The sequence below is a fragment of the Oncorhynchus kisutch genome, linkage group LG4 (genome assembly GCF_002021735.2).
Source record: "Oncorhynchus kisutch isolate 150728-3 linkage group LG4, Okis_V2, whole genome shotgun sequence".
Taxonomy (NCBI): Eukaryota; Metazoa; Chordata; class Actinopteri; order Salmoniformes; family Salmonidae; genus Oncorhynchus; species Oncorhynchus kisutch.
Window position 1 is genome coordinate 79779788 of NC_034177.2, and position 18124 is coordinate 79797911.

General features: G+C 40.3%; 1 protein-coding gene across 1 annotated transcript; it reads left to right on the forward strand.

Moving 5' to 3' along the window:
- Positions 1–1722: 1722 nt before the first annotated feature.
- Positions 1723–17849, forward strand: LOC109890045 (inorganic pyrophosphatase). The gene is made up of 11 exons (XM_020482009.2): positions 1723–2241; positions 6831–6895; positions 11575–11628; positions 13084–13203; positions 13411–13497; positions 13818–13944; positions 14184–14311; positions 15704–15789; positions 16714–16789; positions 17138–17177; positions 17499–17849. Exons 1-11 carry the CDS (start codon positions 2031–2033, stop codon positions 17528–17530), a joined length of 1026 nt encoding a protein of 341 aa, XP_020337598.2. The 5' UTR covers positions 1723–2030; the 3' UTR covers positions 17531–17849.
- The last annotated feature ends 275 nt before the right edge of the window (positions 17850–18124 follow it).

An 18124-nucleotide genomic window follows, 5' to 3' on the forward strand; every position in this document is an offset into this window, starting at 1 on the left:
TACAAACGCACTCAAACGACTATACCACTTAGGTAAACTATGAATGACATGAATAATCAAGTCACTAAAAGTTGGGTAGTTAGATTGCACAAAGTAAATATTCTGGCAAGTTCAATGTATTAGTAGCCAACTAATGTTACAGTAGGTAGCCAACACAACATAATGCTGTAATGATAGGATATATTAGCAAACAAATTGTCAGCCAAAAAAGTGTAACTTATTTGAAAAGTCATTACTTTATTACATTGCTCAACATGTTCGTAACATTTATCATAATTTAAGCAGCGAATTTCTATTGCTCTCGTCAGACTTCGGCTGCATATTTTCCACAATTTTCTTCAAATCTGAAACCGTTGTAAAGCCACGCCCATTTTCTGGAGAATTGCATTATGGGCCCTAAAAGTACGGAAATAGTGTATTTTTTTTACATTTTATTTTTATTTATAATTGTATTTCATTCATAATACAAAAATCTACTTACATTGTTACATCAAACATGTCTAGCAAACCAAACACAGGTATTAACAATGCTCAAACATACAAAAAATATAAATAAAAATAAAATACAAAAAAGAAACAATTTAAGTGCAATTATATTCACTCTGAAAATATCTTATTATAATGATTCATGAAGATGTTATTCTTGTTGTTATTCACTAGGGTTAGTGTTTTAATAAGATAATTAAATTCAATCAGATTTTTTTTTAATTTTGGCATGAGAGGAATATTGACTTTGTTCTTGATATTTTCGACAACAAGGGTAATATTCTCACATATGAACAATTTATAACATTGAAGGAGTTTCCAATACCTTTCAGAGAGTATATTTCTGTGATCAAAGCCATTCCCAGTGGTCTAACTACACTTATGAAAAGTCACAAAGTTTATCCAGAACTCAGATTGGAAGGCGTGGGCTTACTTGAGAAATCTTGTTGTAATAAATATATAAGACAAATTCTTCATTCACAAAAACAACTTACACCAAGAGGAACGTTTTTCTGGAACATGCTTATTCCTGACATTGTCTGGAAAAATGCATGGTTAAGGCCTTACAAATACTGTATACCAAACAAAGTTAAGGAAGTGCACTTCAACATTTTACATAAGATATATCCATGTAATCCTATGATTTCCAAATTTGTGGCTATTGATGATATCTGCGTTTTCTGTGAAAAAGAAGGTGAGAATCTATCTCACTTGTTCTTTGAATGTAAATTTGTGTCCGAATTTTGGGAAAATCTTGCAAAGTACTTATTTATAATTATGAACACTGCCTATCATTTTAACATGAAAGATATAATATGTTACTATTGCAATGATAACAAAACCACTGAAATGATTGTAATTTTTTTTATTCTTGTTGCCAAATACTATACACAAACACGGAAATAGTGTCCATCGGGTGTATACTTCGTATTTTCGTGTGTGCCAGGTCGCAATTGTAAATGAGAACTTGTTCTCAACTTGCCTACCTGGTTAAATAAAGGTAAAATATTTTTTTTTTTTTTTTTTGGCGAATCTAGTACGACATCCGGGAACATTTGGCATAATAACTATAGCCATACTATGACTTATAAACATACTACATACTCAATTTATGTCACAAATATTACGGTTAGTATGAGTATTCGAACACAGTTTATGACAACGACTCCCATTGTTAGGGCGGAGACATGAGCACTCGTCATTATATATTGATCTCTGCTTCAAACCGTATGGTTTGGAATAATAACTAAGGGCTAATGGAAGAGACCCACTACACGTGTTTAGAAAAAAAAAAGTTATATGATGTAGGTTGAGGGATATTTTACTTTGCCGTTAACACGTAGCACATGATCAACTCTAACAAACTATATATAGCAGGACATTGTTTTAGCGGATTGATATCATGATATCTCCCATATTCAAGAAAATGTACAGTAGAATGGATTGGAGACCTGCCTTACATTCAGCTGGTTTGCAAAAACAAGATCAACTCTTAGAATTAACCACAGACAGTATCAGTATGCATACGTAATTTTCAACGCGATATGATTATTCGTTATGCGCAGGTTGCTGCACTTTCCAAACTCGGCCTAGAAATGCGCATGTGCAGTGTAGTTCTGGGTGGACTTCTTTTGAACACTCAAAGTGCACTAACCATCACCGCAGCTTCGGCAAGAAACCAACACAGATTAAATATGAGCTTCACAGTCGAAGAGAGGGGGAACCCCAATACATTGAGCTATCGTTTGTTTTTCAGTAAGTATGGTTCACTTTTTAATGAACATATTAGTTTAGCTTATTAGCTTGCTATAATCGTGTCCATTGTGGTTCGCCGGTTTGCTACTGGGATCGGGCCCCAACCTCCCACGTGTCACTTCTATTCATTGCTTTCGCATTGGTTTTATACTCCTATCTAATGCTACGTTCACGTGTAGCTAGATTTCACATATTGTCACCTACCATCGTGGATTTATAAGTATAGGCGTGTACCATCGCTTGGCCTTTGCCCCACATTGATTGTTTTGAGCAGACAAACTAGTAATTGAATGGACCAGTTTTGCCGGTTGGCTGACATATGCTTCTATCGAACTTGCTGTACTTTAACTTGACTTGGTATCAGGATCCAATTAATTCCTATGTTAAGTGTTTATTAAATTAATTCTGCAGATGTGGTATTTCTGATATAAACTAGTGTTGTTGGGATACCACACAAGTTTTTATTTTTATTTATTCCGTTATTTTACCAGGTAAATTGACTGAGAACACGTTCTCATTTGCAGCAACGACCTGGGGAATAGTTACAGGGGAGAGGAGGGGGATGAATGAGCCAATTGTAAACTAAAGTAGCTCTCGAAAACCCAAGTTGGCCAAACTTTCAGCTTCCCTGTCTTGGGTTCTCAGCTGAATGTATCGACCACAGCTGGCTCCTAGCCCTTGATCATGACTATCTGTTCCATACATTACACAAGTCATTGGACGAAGACATCATCTGTATGGGGAGTTTTGTTAAGAGCCCTGATACTTGGTCTGAACATTGACACGTATAGCTTGCAGTATGGTTTTGGAAGCATACGGACCTTATGAAAAATAATAAATACAAAAACAATAGGTTAAATTGATACACACCTTTTTTAGGGTTAGTGTTCCCACATAGCCATATCTCCATGTTAGAGCGCATGTTTAATGAAGACAGAGGGACCACCTGTGGTAATTAGCAATCTGCGTCTCCGAACGAACACCTGTGTGTAGACGTAGCATAAAGGAAGAAGGCTGCCAGAAACGTGTTGTCACTGGAAAATACTGTCTGCTGCAACTGTGATAAAGCCGGTTAAAACAGTGTACAATAAGTGTATTTTTAGCCTTTTGAAATTATTTTGATGTGATATGAAAGTAAAGCGTTGGAGAGTCGGGGCATTGCCCTTGGGCGGCAGACAGCTTCGTGAAATTACTGTATATGGTTAACATTACCATCTGTTGAAAGGGCTACCACACCAGCAATTTAGAGAATTCCGTTTATAAACGGTGTGGGGTACGCCCAGTTTCTAAGATGAGTCTTCAAGAGCTGTCAAAGGTGTTTCTCATTTAACCAGTTAGGCTGAATGTATCTTTGTTGATATTGAATGTGATGCAGCAGTTTTTCATATTTGTTGCATACAGTGCAGCCTTTGTGATTGAGCCCTGATGTCTATTACTCTGGGGGTGGCATTATGAATACATGTTATTAATGTGTAAGAGAGGTTGATTACATTTACACCAGAGCCCTTCATGGGCATGAATTTTAAGCCTGAGCACTACATATGCCGACAACATTCAGGCCCTACCCAGGCCCGAAATCAGAAATAACTTCCTCCATTAATAAATCCATTAGCTGCTCCTCTCTCTGTCACTCGCTCCCTGTGCACAGGCAGCTTGCTCTGCATGCACTCCGGTCATGGCAGCTCTGACTCTGTGAGTAAGTAAAGGAAAGGGGGATACCTAGTCAGTTGTACAACTGAAATGTGTCTTCTGCATTTAACCCAACCCCTCTGAATCAGAGAGGTGCGGGGGGGCTGCCTTAATCGACAACCACGTCTTCAGCGCCCGGGGACCGGTGGGTTAATTGCCTTGCTCAGGGGCAGAACACAACAGATTTTTACCTTGTCAGCTCGGGGATTTGATCTAGCAACCTTTCGGTTACTGGCCCACCGCTCTAACCACTAGGCTACCAGCCCAAGTGGAGCCATTGCTATGGATGGCCATTTATGTTGACATTCGACAGTGGGTGGACGGGCGGCCATCTTTGTGGTAAAGTTATCTTTAAATTAAATTGAAATGTTACACTATGCAGAAATCGTGCCGCCATTTCGTGGTTGCTAAAATAATAATAGTTGACCTAATTTCAGTTTGTGACAAAACATGAGAGTATATATATTGTAGAGAATCATTGTACCATGTAAACTGCTGTGAAATATATTGTAATGAAACAGGCAGGGAGCAGGTCGACCTTCTAGCCCGGAGGTCCGGCACGCTATCGACTTGTGCCGCAAAAGCATGCTCGTGCGGCAGAGTCGATTTCCTCGCTTATAAACCCAGGGTCGGTACACTACTCCCGACTCTACGTCTTACAGGAACATGCACAGTCCAAGCACACGCACTGTCGTGGATGCAAGGTCCGATCCCTTCTGACACCAATGTAATGAAAAAGGCAGGGAGCAGGTCTCGAACCCTCGACCTTTGAGCCCGAGGTCCGGCGCGCTATCGACTGTGCCACAAAAGCACGTTTGTGTGGCAGAGTCGATTTCCTCGCTTATAAACCCAGGGTTGTTACACTACTCCCTTCTTTCAAAGAGCACGTCCTCGCGGCTCTACGTCTTACAGGAACGCGCTCACCGGCCAAGCACACGCACTGTCGTGGATGCAAGGTCCGATCCCTTCTGACACCAATGTAATGAAAAAGGCAGGGAGCATGTCTCGAACCCTCGACCCCGAGGTCCGGCGCGCTATCGACTGTGCCACAAAAGCACGCTTGTGTGGCAGAGTCGATTTCCTCGCTTATAAACCCAGGGTTGTTACACTACTCCCTTCTTTCAAAGAGCACGTCCTCGCGGCTCTACGTCTTACAGGAACGCGCTCACCGGCCAAGCACACGCACTGTCGTGGATGCAAGGTCCGATCCCTTCTGACACCAATGTAATGAAACAGGCAGGGAGCAGGTCTCGAACCCTCGACCTTCGAGCCCGAGGTCCGGCGCGCTATCGACTGTGCCACAAAAGCACGCTTGTGCGGCAGAGCCAATTTCCGCGCTTATAAACCCAGGGTCGTTACAATATTTTCCAATAATATTGTATTTTCAGCAGTTTGAAGCTGATGTACAAAACTGAAAGTAAAAGACGCAAAAACTAAATTTAAGACCGGGGAGTATAGAAATAAAGCACATAGAACAGACCTACCGCTTCTTAGAATTGTGTTCAATGAGAATGACAGCTCTATAACATTTCGATGTGATTTTGGTCGGACGCCCAAAAAGTTACATATTGAAACTTTACATTTCAATGGTGTGCAAGCTAAATTGCAGTGGTCTGAAGGGATAGGTTCATTCTATGAATTCAATTTCCATGATTGAAATGACACCCACCCTGTATTCAAGAGCATGTTGTCTCAACCGATGGCAGGCACAACACAAAAACCTCAGATGATGTAAGGTAGGGTCTAAGCTACAATGTGCGAAAATGTAAAAAATCTGAGTTTATGCATATTTTAGATAATTGACATTAAAGCTGCTTTGGGCAACCCAGACAAATTCACATAGTTATAGGTCTGTCATTCTCATTGGAAGCAAGTTTAAGAAGTGGTTTGGTAAGTGTACCTATAAAGCCCATGTACCCATTATGCCCACTTACATCGGTACCCATTAAGCCTAGCTCGGGCTTTTCACGTATCTTTGTAAGTAAAGTCATAAAACTTAATGAGAGTCATATTTCATTTTATGTCCACTTTTAAAAATATAAAAAAGACAAGACTGTCTTTATTAAATGTCTAAACTAAGATTTTGGTGAGCTTAATCGGTACACTTATGCTAGCTCTGTTCTATGTGTGCTATTTCTATGCTTCCTGTTCTTAAGTTTCATTTTTGCATCTTTTACTTTTGGTTTTGTAAACTTTTAAAATGTATTTAACCTTTATTAAGTTGGCAAGTCACTAGCTTCAAAATCCAATATTTTTGGTTGTTGAAAATATATTTCACAGCTGTTTAGATTGCCTAATGTCAGTTTATGTGAAAAAACAAGTGGAGCTATTTCTGTATATTGCACCTTTTTGTAAAGGTTAAAAAACCAAAAGAATTCTATACATGTTTGCCCATGGAAGAAGTGGTCTGAAAGTTACTTTTTGGATCTGAATACCAAAACATTCAGGAGATAGAGGTGCTCAAAGTTGACCCATTTTGCAAACCCCACCATGAGTACATTCATGTCTTCATCACTGGAAAAGATAAACGGTTGAGATTTGATATCATTGAAAAGTTAAAAACAGGATTGCCAAACTATTTTGTAACTTTTTTTTTCAAGAAATTATAAAATAGTTTGACAACTCTGTTTTTAAGCATTTCAATTATATAAACCTCAACCGTTTATCTTTTTCAGTGAAGAAGACGTGAATGCACTCATGGTGGGGTATGCAAAATGGGTCAACTTTGAGCACCTCTATCTCCTGAATGTTTTGGTATTCAGATCCAGTCACTTTCAGACCACTTCTTCCATGGGCAAACATGTATAGAAATGTTTTTGTTTAAATCAAAAGGGATGCAGTCAAAGTGATTGAATTCATATAGATTAATTTACTTGTATGTTATTGTCTGTTCTCTGTAGAAAATTCTGATGGAAAGTATGTCTCCCCATTCCATGACATACCCATGTACGCTGATGAGAGCCAGGTAAAGTATGTCACCTTTATGCCGCTACAACACTCCATTACACAATAACACACTGAATGTAGATGGGATATCTATTCAACTGTTTCTTTATAGGAAGACACCCACTAAGTTTAACTTTTGATTCCATGGTGAAACCTTGTGGTCAGAATAGCTTTAATGTATTATGTGTGTGGGAGAGTAGGAGTAGCACTAGCAAGGTCATAGTCTGTTTGTCAAAGCAATGGTCTTTACCCCTCCAACACTGAACTCTTCAATCATTATGCAGTAATTCTGGATTTCCTGTTATCTTATCTCACTGGAATAATATATCCCAGTTGGATGGCCTTTCGTTTCCTCCAACTCATCCATAGTCATAAATACATTATAACTGGGTATATTGATATTATGATACACTACACTACCGGTCAAATCTTTTAGAACACCTACTCATTCAAGGGTTTTTCTTAATTCTTCTTATTTTCTACATTGTAGAATAATGGTAAATACATCAAAACTATGAAATAACACATATGTAAACATGTAATAACCCCAAAAAACTAAATGTATTTTATATTTGAGATTCTTCAAATAGCCCCCCTTTGCCTTGATGACAGCTTTATACACTCTTGGCATTCTCTCAACCAGCTTCATTATGTAGTCACCTGGAATGCATTTCAATTAACTAGTGTGCCTTCTTAAAAGTTAATTTGTGGAATTTCTTACCTTCTTAATGTGTTTGAGTCAATCAGTTGTGTTGTGACCATGTAGGGGGTATACAGAAGTACAGAGAAATGACAGTCCATCATTACTTTAAGACATGAAGGTCAGTCAATATGGAAAATATCAAGAACTTTGAACATTTCAAGTGCAGTCCCAAAAACCATCAAGCGCCATGGTGAAACTGGCTCTCGTGAGGACCGCCACGGGAATGGAAGACCAAGAGTTACCTCTGCTGCAGAGGATAAGTTCATTAGATTTACCAGCCTCAGAAATTGCAGCCCAAATAAATGCTTCACGGAGTTCAAGAAACAAACACATCTCAACATCAACTGTTCAGAGGAGACTGCATGAATCAGGCCTTCATGGTCAAATTGCTGCAAAGAAACCACTACTAAAGGAAACTAATAATAAGAAGAGACTTGCTTGGGCCAAGAAACATGAGCAATGGACATTGGACCGGTGGAAATTTGTCCTTTTGATCTGGAGTCCAAATTGGAGATCTTTGGTTCCAACCTCCAAGTCTTTGTGAGACATGGTGGGGGTGAACAGATTAACTCTGCATATGTATTTCCCACCATAAAGCATGGAGGGGGGGGGGTGCTTTGCTGGTGACACTGTTTGTGATTTATTTAGAATTCAAGGCACACTTTAACCAGCATGGCTACCACAGCATTCTGCAGCGATACGTCATCCCATCTGGTTTAGGACTATCATTTGTTTTTCAACAGGACAATGACCCACCCCACCTCCAGGCTGTGTAAGGGCTATTTTACCAAGAAGGAGCGTGATGGAGTGCTGCATCAGATGACCTGGCCTCCACGATCCCCTGACCTCAACCCAATTGAGATGGTTTGGGATGAGTTGGACTGCAGAATGAAGGAAAAGCAGCCAACAAGTGCTCAGCATTTGTGGGAACTTCTTCATAACTGTAAAAGCATTCCAGGTGAAGCTGGTTGAGAGAATGCCAAGATTGTGCAAAGCTGTCATCAAGGCAAAGGGTGGCTATTTGAATAATCTCAAATATAACATATATTTAGATTTGTTTAAAACTTTTTTTGGATCCTACATGATTCCATGTGTTATTTCATAGTTTTGATGTCTTCACTATTATTCTGCAATGTAGAAAATAGTAAAAATAAAGAAAAACACTTGAATGAGTAGGTGTTCTAAAGCTTTTGACAGGTAGTGTGTATATACTTTTGTGTATATAAATATATTACACAAAAGTATATACAGTGCCTTGCGAAAGTATTCGGCCCCCTTGAACTTTGCGACCTTTTGCCACATTTCAGGCTTCAAACATAAAGATATAAAACTGTATTTTTTTTGTGAAGAATCAACAACAAGTGGGACACAATCATGAAGTGGAACGACATTTATTGGATATTTCAAACTTTTTTTAATTGGGTGTGCAAAATTATTCAGCCCCTTTACTTTCAGTGCAGCAAACTCTCTCCAGAAGTTCAGTGAGGATCTCTGAATGATCCAAAGTTGACCTAAATGACTAATGATGATAAATACAAGCGATAAAATTGAAATGGAAGGAGTATCAGACCACTGCAAATCTACCAAGACCTGGCCGTCCCTCTAAACTTTCAGCTCATACAAGGAGAAGACTGATCAGAGATGCAGCCAAGAGGCCCATGATCACTCTGGATGAACTGCAGAGATCTACAGCTGAGGTGGGAGACTCTGTCCATAGGACAACAATCAGTCGTATATTGCACAAATCTGGCCTTTATGGAAGAGTGGCAAGAAGAAAGCCATTTCTTAAAGATATCCATAAAAAGTGTTGTTTAAAGTTTGCCACAAGCCACCTGGGAGACACACCAAACATGTGTAAGAAGGTGCTCTGGTCAGATGAAAACAAAATTGAACTTTTTGGCAACAATGCAAAACGTTATGTTTGGCGTAAAAGCAACACAGCGCATCACCCTGAACACACCATCCCCACTGTCAAACATGGTGGTGGCAGCATCATGGTTTGGGCCTGCTTTTCTTCAGCATGGACAGGGAAGATGGTTAAAATTGATGGGAAGATGGATGGAGCCAAATACAGGACCATTCTGGAAGAAAACCTGATGGAGTCTGCAAAAGACCTGAGACTGGGACAGAGATTTGTCTTCCAACAAGACAATGATCCAAAACATAAAGCAAAATCTACAATGGAATGGTTCAAAAATAAACATATCCAGGTGTTAGAATGGCCAAGTCAAAGTCCAGACCTGAATCCAATCGAGAATCTGTGGAAAGAACTGAAAACTGCTGTTCACAAATGCTCTCCATCCAACCTCACTGAGCTCGAGCTGTTTTGCAAGGAGGAATGGGAAAAATGTTCAGTCTCTCGATGTGCAAAACTGATAGAGACATACCCCAAGCGACTTACAGCTGTAATCGCAGCAAAAGGTGGCGCTACAAAGTATTAACTTAAGGGGGCTGAATAATTTTGCACGCCCAATTTTTCAGTTTTTGATTTGTTAAAAAAGTTTGAAATATCCAATAAATGTCGTTCCACTTCATGATTGTGTCCCAATTGTTGATTCTTCACACAAAAAATAGTTTTATATCTTTATGTTTGAAGCCTGAAATGTGGCAAAAGGTCGCAAAGTTCAAGGGGGCCGAATACTTTCGCAAGGCACTGTTTGTATGTATGTATGTATGTATGTATGTATGTATGTGTATATATATATATATATATATATATATGTACATACATATATGTGTGGGGGTTTGAACTTGCAACCTTCCGGTTACTAGTTAAGAATTTAAGAACTTGCCTAGTTAAGTAAAAATAAAAATGTATATGTGAACACCCCTTCAAATGAGTGGATTCGGCTATTTCAGCCACACCGTTGCTGACAGGTGTATAAAATCGAGCACACAGCTATGCAAACTCCATAGGAAATCATTTGCTTTAGAATGTTCCCTACTGAAGAGCTCAGTGACTTTCAACATGGCACCGTCATAGGATGCCACCTTTACAACAAGTCATTTAGTCTAATTTTTGCCCTGCTAGAGCAGCCCCTTTTAACTGTAAGTGCTGTAATTGTGAAATGGAAACGTCTAGGAGCAACAATGGCTCAGATACAAAGTGGTAGGATACACAAGCTCACAGAATGGGACCGCCAAGTGCTGAAGTGCATTAAAATCATCTGTTCTCGTTTGCAACACTCACTACCGAGTTTCAACGTCAGCACAATAACTATTTGTCGGGAGATTCATGAAATGGGTTTCCATGGACGAGCAGCCGCACACAAGCCCAAGATCACCATGCGCAATGCCAAGCATCGGCTGGAGTGGTGTAAAGCTCGCAGCCATTGAACTCTGGAGCAGTGGAAACGCTTTCTCTGGAGTGATGAATCACGCTGCCCAATCTGGCAGTCCAAAGGACGAGTCTGGGTTTGGTCAGATGCCATGAGAACGCTACCTGCCCCAATGCATAGTGCCAACTAAAGTTTGGTGGAGAAGGAATAATGGTCTGGGGCTGTTTTTCATGGTTTGGTCCCCTTAGTTCCAGTGAAGGGAAATCTTAATGCTACAGCATACAATGACATTCTAGACAATTCTGTGCTTCCAACTTTGTGGCAACAGTTTGGGGAAGGCCCTTTCCTGTTTCAGCATGACAATGCCCCCATGTACAAAGCGAGGTCCATACAGAAATGGTTTGTTGAAATCTGTCTAGAAGAACTTAACTGGCCTGCACAGAGCCCTGACCTAAACCACATCAAACTCCTTTGGGATGAATTGGAACTGTGAGCCAGGCCTAATCGCCCATCATTGGTGCCCGGCCTCTAATGCTCTTGTGGCTGAATGGAAGCAAGTCCCTGCAGAAATGTTCTAACATCTGGTGGAAAGCCTTCCCAGAAGAGTGGAGGCTGTTCTAGCAGCAAAGGGGGGACCAACTGATTTTGAATGAGATGTAGTGTGTGACACAGGCACACAAAAAAAGCAGAATGATTTATTGCTTTCTTCTCTTTCAGAACATTTTCCACGTGGTTGTTGAAGTACCAAGATGGACCAACTCAAAGATGGAGGTAGGTTCACCTTGATTGATTTAATGAGCCAGTTTTAAAAAATACACAGTATGTGAAAAACGTGGCTGGCATACCACAATAAAGTCAGTGGCATATTTCCATGTGCAGGGTGCAGAAACAACCTTGTTGTATGTACTAGGGTTGGGCTCAATTCGAATTGAATGCAGTCAATTCAGGAAGTGATTTGAATTTTAAATGTAGATTAAAAAAAAACTTTTACAACTTTTTTGTTTATTGTGGAGTAGTTGAAAATAAATGCCCTTTTTTCAATTAGAATTATTGTTTACTTCCTGATTTGACTGCCTTCATTTAGAATTGAGCCTAACTCTGGTGTGTACGTTGTGCTCTTGACCATGCGGAGATCCTTCTCCTGCTAACTTTACCTTTACAGTAATATACCAGGTCTTAGTCTATAAGCCTAATATAATAATGCAAACCTACTTACCTGTATCCATTTGTCACTAATCAGAACAACTCAGCCTTTATTTAGCCAGATTAGTCTGGCTTTTACGATCTAGGGCCGGTTTCCTGGATCCCGATTAGGCCTTGTCCATTGGCTTTTTAGTTAATTCAATAGAGATTCTCCATTGAGCATGCGTTTGAAAAATCCTCGACTAAGCTTAATCTTTGTCTGGGAATCTGACCCCTGGCTAGTCAAGAGGTAAGCAAAATAAGGCATCAAATTTATTTCCTAAAGACCTTTTTACATCAGCCGTCACAATGTGCAGTCCAACTACCTCATCCCCATACTGTATTTATTTATTTATCTTGCTCCTTTGCACCCCAGTATCTCTACTTGCACATTCATCTTCTGCACATCTACCATTCCAGTGTTTAATTGCTATATTGTTATTACTTCGCCACCATGGCCTATTTATTGCCTTACCTCCCTTATCCTACCTCATTTGCACTCACTGTATAGACTTTCTACTGTATTATTGACTGTATGTTTGTTTATTCCATGTGTAACTCTGTGTTGTTGTATGTGTCAAACTGCTTTGCTTTATCTTGGCCAGGTCGCAGTTGTAAATGAGAACTTGTTCTCAACTAGCCTACCTGGTTAAATAAAGGTGTTCTCAACTGGCCTCCCTGGTTAAATAAAGGTGTTCTCAACTGGAATACCTGGTTAAATAAAGGTGTTCTCAACTGGCCTACCTGGTTAAATAAAGGTGTTCTCAACTGGCCTCCCTGGTTAAATAAAGGAGAAATAAAATACATAACATGTGCTTAACAGATACCCAGCCTAAAAGATAGCAAGCAATGCAGAGGTAGAAACACAGTCTAGAAGGCAGGGACCTGGGAAGAAACCTAGAGAGGAACCAGGCTCCGAGGGGTGGCCAGTCTTATTCTGGCTGTACTGGGTGGAGATTTAAGAGTACGTGTGTCCATTAGGGACAGATTGTTTCTCAAGACGATGGAAGCACATTTAATAATGTTTGGCTTTGCTACTTCCAGATTGCGACCAAAGACCCCCTGAATCCGATCAAGCAGGATGTGAAGAAGGGGAACTTGCGTTATGTCGCCAACGTTTTCCCCCACAAAGGCTACATCTGGAACTATGGAGCAATACCTCAGGTCAGACAGTCGCTAACGTGCCACCAGACAGTCACTAACCTGGTATCAAGCTACATATGGTCTGACAATGTAGACTACGCTATCCGTGTCTAACTGAATTAATTGATCACCTAGAACTGAGTTAGCATTGATTGCCTATTTCTCTGTAGTGATATGAACTAAGTATCTCAATATTTTTTTGACAGTGATATTTCTCTTTCTTGATAGACATGGGAGGACCCCGGGCACAAAGATGGAGACACTGGCTGCTGTGGTGACAACGACCCAATTGACGTCTGTGAAATCGGTACCAAGGTACAGCACTTGTTCTTTATCCTACAACCATTAAACCTTTAGAGCTGATCTGGTTTATTCCATTCACTCTCTGACATTCTTACTTGCTTCAGGTGTCATTCAAAGCAGCTTTTTGTCCAATTTTGAAAAGTATGTTGTTAACAATTTGGCTGTTTTGTTACTACATCAGCTGTCTGTAGTGAATTTGTGGTGTCTGATGAAATGAACTTTCCTCAGGCATGTGACCTGTATTTGACATTCTATCATTGAAATTGACCTATCCCCATACCAATATCCTACTTCTCTATGTTGTACTGATCACATCCCTGTCTCCTCTCCAGGTGTGTTCGCGTGGTGAAGTGATCAAGGTGAAGGTACTGGGGGTTTTGGCCATGATCGACGAGGGGGAGACTGACTGGAAAGTCATGGCCATCAACGTGGAAGACCCTGAAGCTAAGGACCTGAACGGTAAGCACCGGAGGAGCTGGATGTGGGCTAAACTGACAATCCCTAATACAACAGGCCATTCCTTAATGCTGCCCATTGGTCCAGTCACTGCAAGTAGTAGTACTAGAATATGATTGCTCAAGTGAAGAATGCAATGATTGAACTATTGTTTTCCCATGTATGTGTGCGTGTGTGTGTGTGTGTCTATTCCTATTGCCACAGTCATCATCTCACCTGTCTCCTTATCCTGTGTACCTCAGACATCAGTGACATCCAGAGGCTGAAGCCAGGTTACTTGGAGGCCACGGTGGACTGGTTCAGGAGGTACAAGGTACCAGACGGGAAACCAGAGAACCAGTTCGCCTTCAACGGAGTCTTCAAAGACAAGGTATCCATCTTGTATTCCCTACTGTTAGGTTCTAATTTTGAGTAAATAACTCACGGACACTAGAGAAGCTTAACCAAGTTTAATTCTTCCCAAAGGGTCGATATACGGCTGTAATTCTGACACAGACATGGCTTCCCCTGTGGTAGTATTCATAGCCCACTTTGGGTGGAGTCTCCTCCTTATCTCTAAACATTGCATCATTATTGCTGAGTAGGGAGCTACGTCATGAGTCTTCAGTGGATTCTCCCCTTATCAGTTCTGCCACATGCAATCATTTCCCTGCACTCAACACATTCCAAGCTTAGTTGCACACACTATGTACCTTCCTCCTATAACTTCTGGTGTAGACCCTCTAAACCCCAGCACTCCATCAGTGACATGAATAAGTATATTTCCTATTCTCAGAACCCAACAATACAGTGTCAGCCCTGTCTGAGGCAGAGTGGTCCATGTTGCTGTTGCATTAAGCACGGTATTGCCAGAGCCTCGTGTTCCAGTATCTTCGTCCTCACTCATCAAGATCATTTTCATTCTGTTTACTTTGTAGCACATCATTTGCACCACACATCTAAAACAGCTTTTTCAATCTAGGTACATGGATATTAGTTTAGCCTGTATGCCAGTCTGTTTCTGCATTAGCCATCGTGTTGTTATGCCTTCGTAGCCTTGTAGCAATGCAGTGATGTTGAATGCCGAAATGGTGTGGTACCCAGGCTAGATTGCATTGGGCAAATAGACGGCTGATATTTCAAATCAAAGTTTTATTTGTTACGTACGCCGAATACAACAGGTTCACCTTACAGTGAAATGCTTACTTACAGGCTCTAACCAATAGTGCAAAAAAAGGTATTAGGTGAATAATCGGTAGGTAAATAAATAAATAAAACAACAGTAAAAAGACAGGCTATATACAGTAGAGAGGCTATATACAGTAGTGAGGCTATATACAGTAGCGAGGCTATAAAAGTAGTGAGGCTACATACAGACACCAGTTAGTCAGGCTGATTGAGGTAGTATGTACATGTAGATATGGTTAAAGTGACTATGCATATATGATGAACAGAGAGTAGCAGTAGCGTTGCAAGACCCACAAGGTGATATTATCCTGTTGCAACATAGTATGCCCCTCTGTTCAGTGAAGTTCAATAGTAACTAGTAAGGAAATTGGGTTTAAAGTGATCGGCTCAGCATAATACAGAAATACGAAGGGTTGGTTTCCTTGACCCAGATTCAGCCTAGTCCTGGACTAAAACACTCACAATTGAGATTCTCCATTGAGTTTGCATTTTAGTCAGGGACAAGGATTAGTCTGTGTCCAGGAAACTTCCCCCAAACTGTATGTTTCCTTACCCTGACAACAGCCTCTGCTCGACCTGTATGTTTCCCTGTCAGGACTTTGCCATTGAGACAATCAAGAGCACCCATGGCTTCTGGAAGGCACTTATCTCTGAAAAGACCCATGCTGGAGGACTCAACTGGTGAGGAGAGAACACAATGTACAATCCTTTTAAAGTACAGTACCTCTAAAACTGGTGTTTATCACAGTCCCATCATTTTAAAATAATTACTGTGAAGTCATTCTTAAAGGCCCCATCTGTAATTCTAACATGTAAACCCTGCCGCTTAATTTGTGAAATTTGATTTGACTTCTGTTTGAGTACAGCAACAAGCAAAAACTTGTTTGAATCTGTGTTGGTCAATTTCTTCAACAGATGATCAGGTCTATATAATTATCAAACATACATTAGTAATGGAAAGGAAACACAGATTCTTTGTTTAAGTATTAAAATTCTCCTTTAGTAATACAATTGTAGGCAGAAGTTGGTACAGAGTACAGTATATGATAGCTCTCCCCAGGTTCTACAAAATGTCTAAGACATCCTGTAACTCATATAGCCTCTCCCAGTCCTCCTTGTGTGAGTTTCCCTGGCAACAACATTTTAATAAATCTAACCTCCCCCTGACAGCAGCAACCATCTTGTCAGCAATTAAAAGCTCAGAAGTGTTTGACCGAAACTTGACCTTTCATCACAAGTATAGGGTCATAACAAGGTGAACGAGTCCAAGCATCTTCTGACAGGTGGCTATTTTCATCAGGCCTGCGGCAGCCTTGTGTTCTCGGAACACCAGTCATATTCTCAGAACCTCAGATAGCCAGGTGGGGCCCAGACAGGAGGAGTATGAACGTAGGCGGTTTCTGCCTTCTGATAGTGTGAAGGGCACAACACTCAAAACAGGTGTTAATACACACACAGAGGTCTCCTAGAAGAGGAGACCTTACAGTTTATCATAACAATTTATTAACCCTTTAAAAGGTATGAGGCCTTGGTTTAACCCCTTCATCTGAATACAGTATTAGAGTATTAATTCATATCTGACTGATGTTTCCTCCCATCCTGCAGTAAAAACACGTGCGTGTCGGCGGAAGACAGCCCTTTCTGCTGCTCTACGGACGAGGCCAAGGCTGTCGTAGGCAGGGTCAGTACTTCCTGCTTCTTTATGACTGTTCTAGAACTTCAGGGTCAGCTCAGAACTGTCTCCTTTTATATGCTGTGCTCTTAATTGTGGCGGTCAGTACTGCGGTTAGTACTACGGTCAGTAGCTATTCAAATAAAATAGAGCAATTCAAGGATGAAACTCGCTTCTGTTGATGGGGTCAGCACTTCAAATCAAAATGAGCAATTCAAAGTGCATTGCAGGGTTTGTAATATTCTACACATACATGCTTCCTACAAACCTGGTGTTGTCAAACATGTCTGGCATACATCTTTACACTTTGCTCAGTCAGACCATCCAATGATGTATTTATTAATGCTTTTTTTTTAGACAAGCCCTTGTGGAACTGAAGATCATATCCCCTGCTCAGGTAAGTCTCTTAAAATATTTTTTACCTTAAGATTGTGAAAAGTAAGTCCCTGCCTTGACTATCAGATGGTTAATTGACGTATTGTAAAAATCCCACTTTTATGACCAACCTGGAATGATAAGGAAGGATTGCAAAGGTTGTGTACATATATTTTCTTTTAGGACAGTCAATTCCATTGCTATTCAGGAAGTAAGCTAAGATTCCAATTACATTTTTCCTCAGTGGGGATAATTGCAATTTCAGTTTACTGCCTGAATTGAAATGGAATTGACCCTGTACACATCTAATGTAATTTTTTTTTTTTTGCTTTTCTATTTCCAGTGGATAAATGGTTCTACTATGAGAAGAAGTAACTTTGCAAAGGAGACTCAACGGACCAGAAGTGTCTCATCTGTTTAGCTAGCATACTTGAAGATAATAGTCCATGGTTGTGGGTGTGACTGAGAAAAAATAGACTCTTCTTCACACTCGGAAGTTGAGAGGAGATAGAAGGACAAAGAGTAATGAAATCATGTCTTAGGAAATGCATTTTCCCTGTTATTTAACGAAGGTCTCATTGGGGATGTGCTGTCCAACAGCTGGCACTGGTAGTGTGCTAGCTATAGCTACTCATGCACTGTATGCCAGGATCATCTCAATCACCTTTTATTAAAGCTTTTTCTGTTGAAAAAATGTCTGATCATTTTGTTTAATTTCAATATTTTATTTGGGTCTTTGTTGACAACATTTTGTAGAAAGTTCTACTCTTATTACCCAGCTGACATATTATGTAGATGAGGGTTGATTTGGTTACACTTTGCTAGAACAGTCGCATGCTGTACTGATTTTGAAATACACAATACTGCCACCTAGCGACAATTTTCCATAACACAGCGGGCTTCCGAATTATGTAATTCCCTGTATGGTTGTGCGTGCGACTATAAATTCTCATTCGAGATGGCATGTGT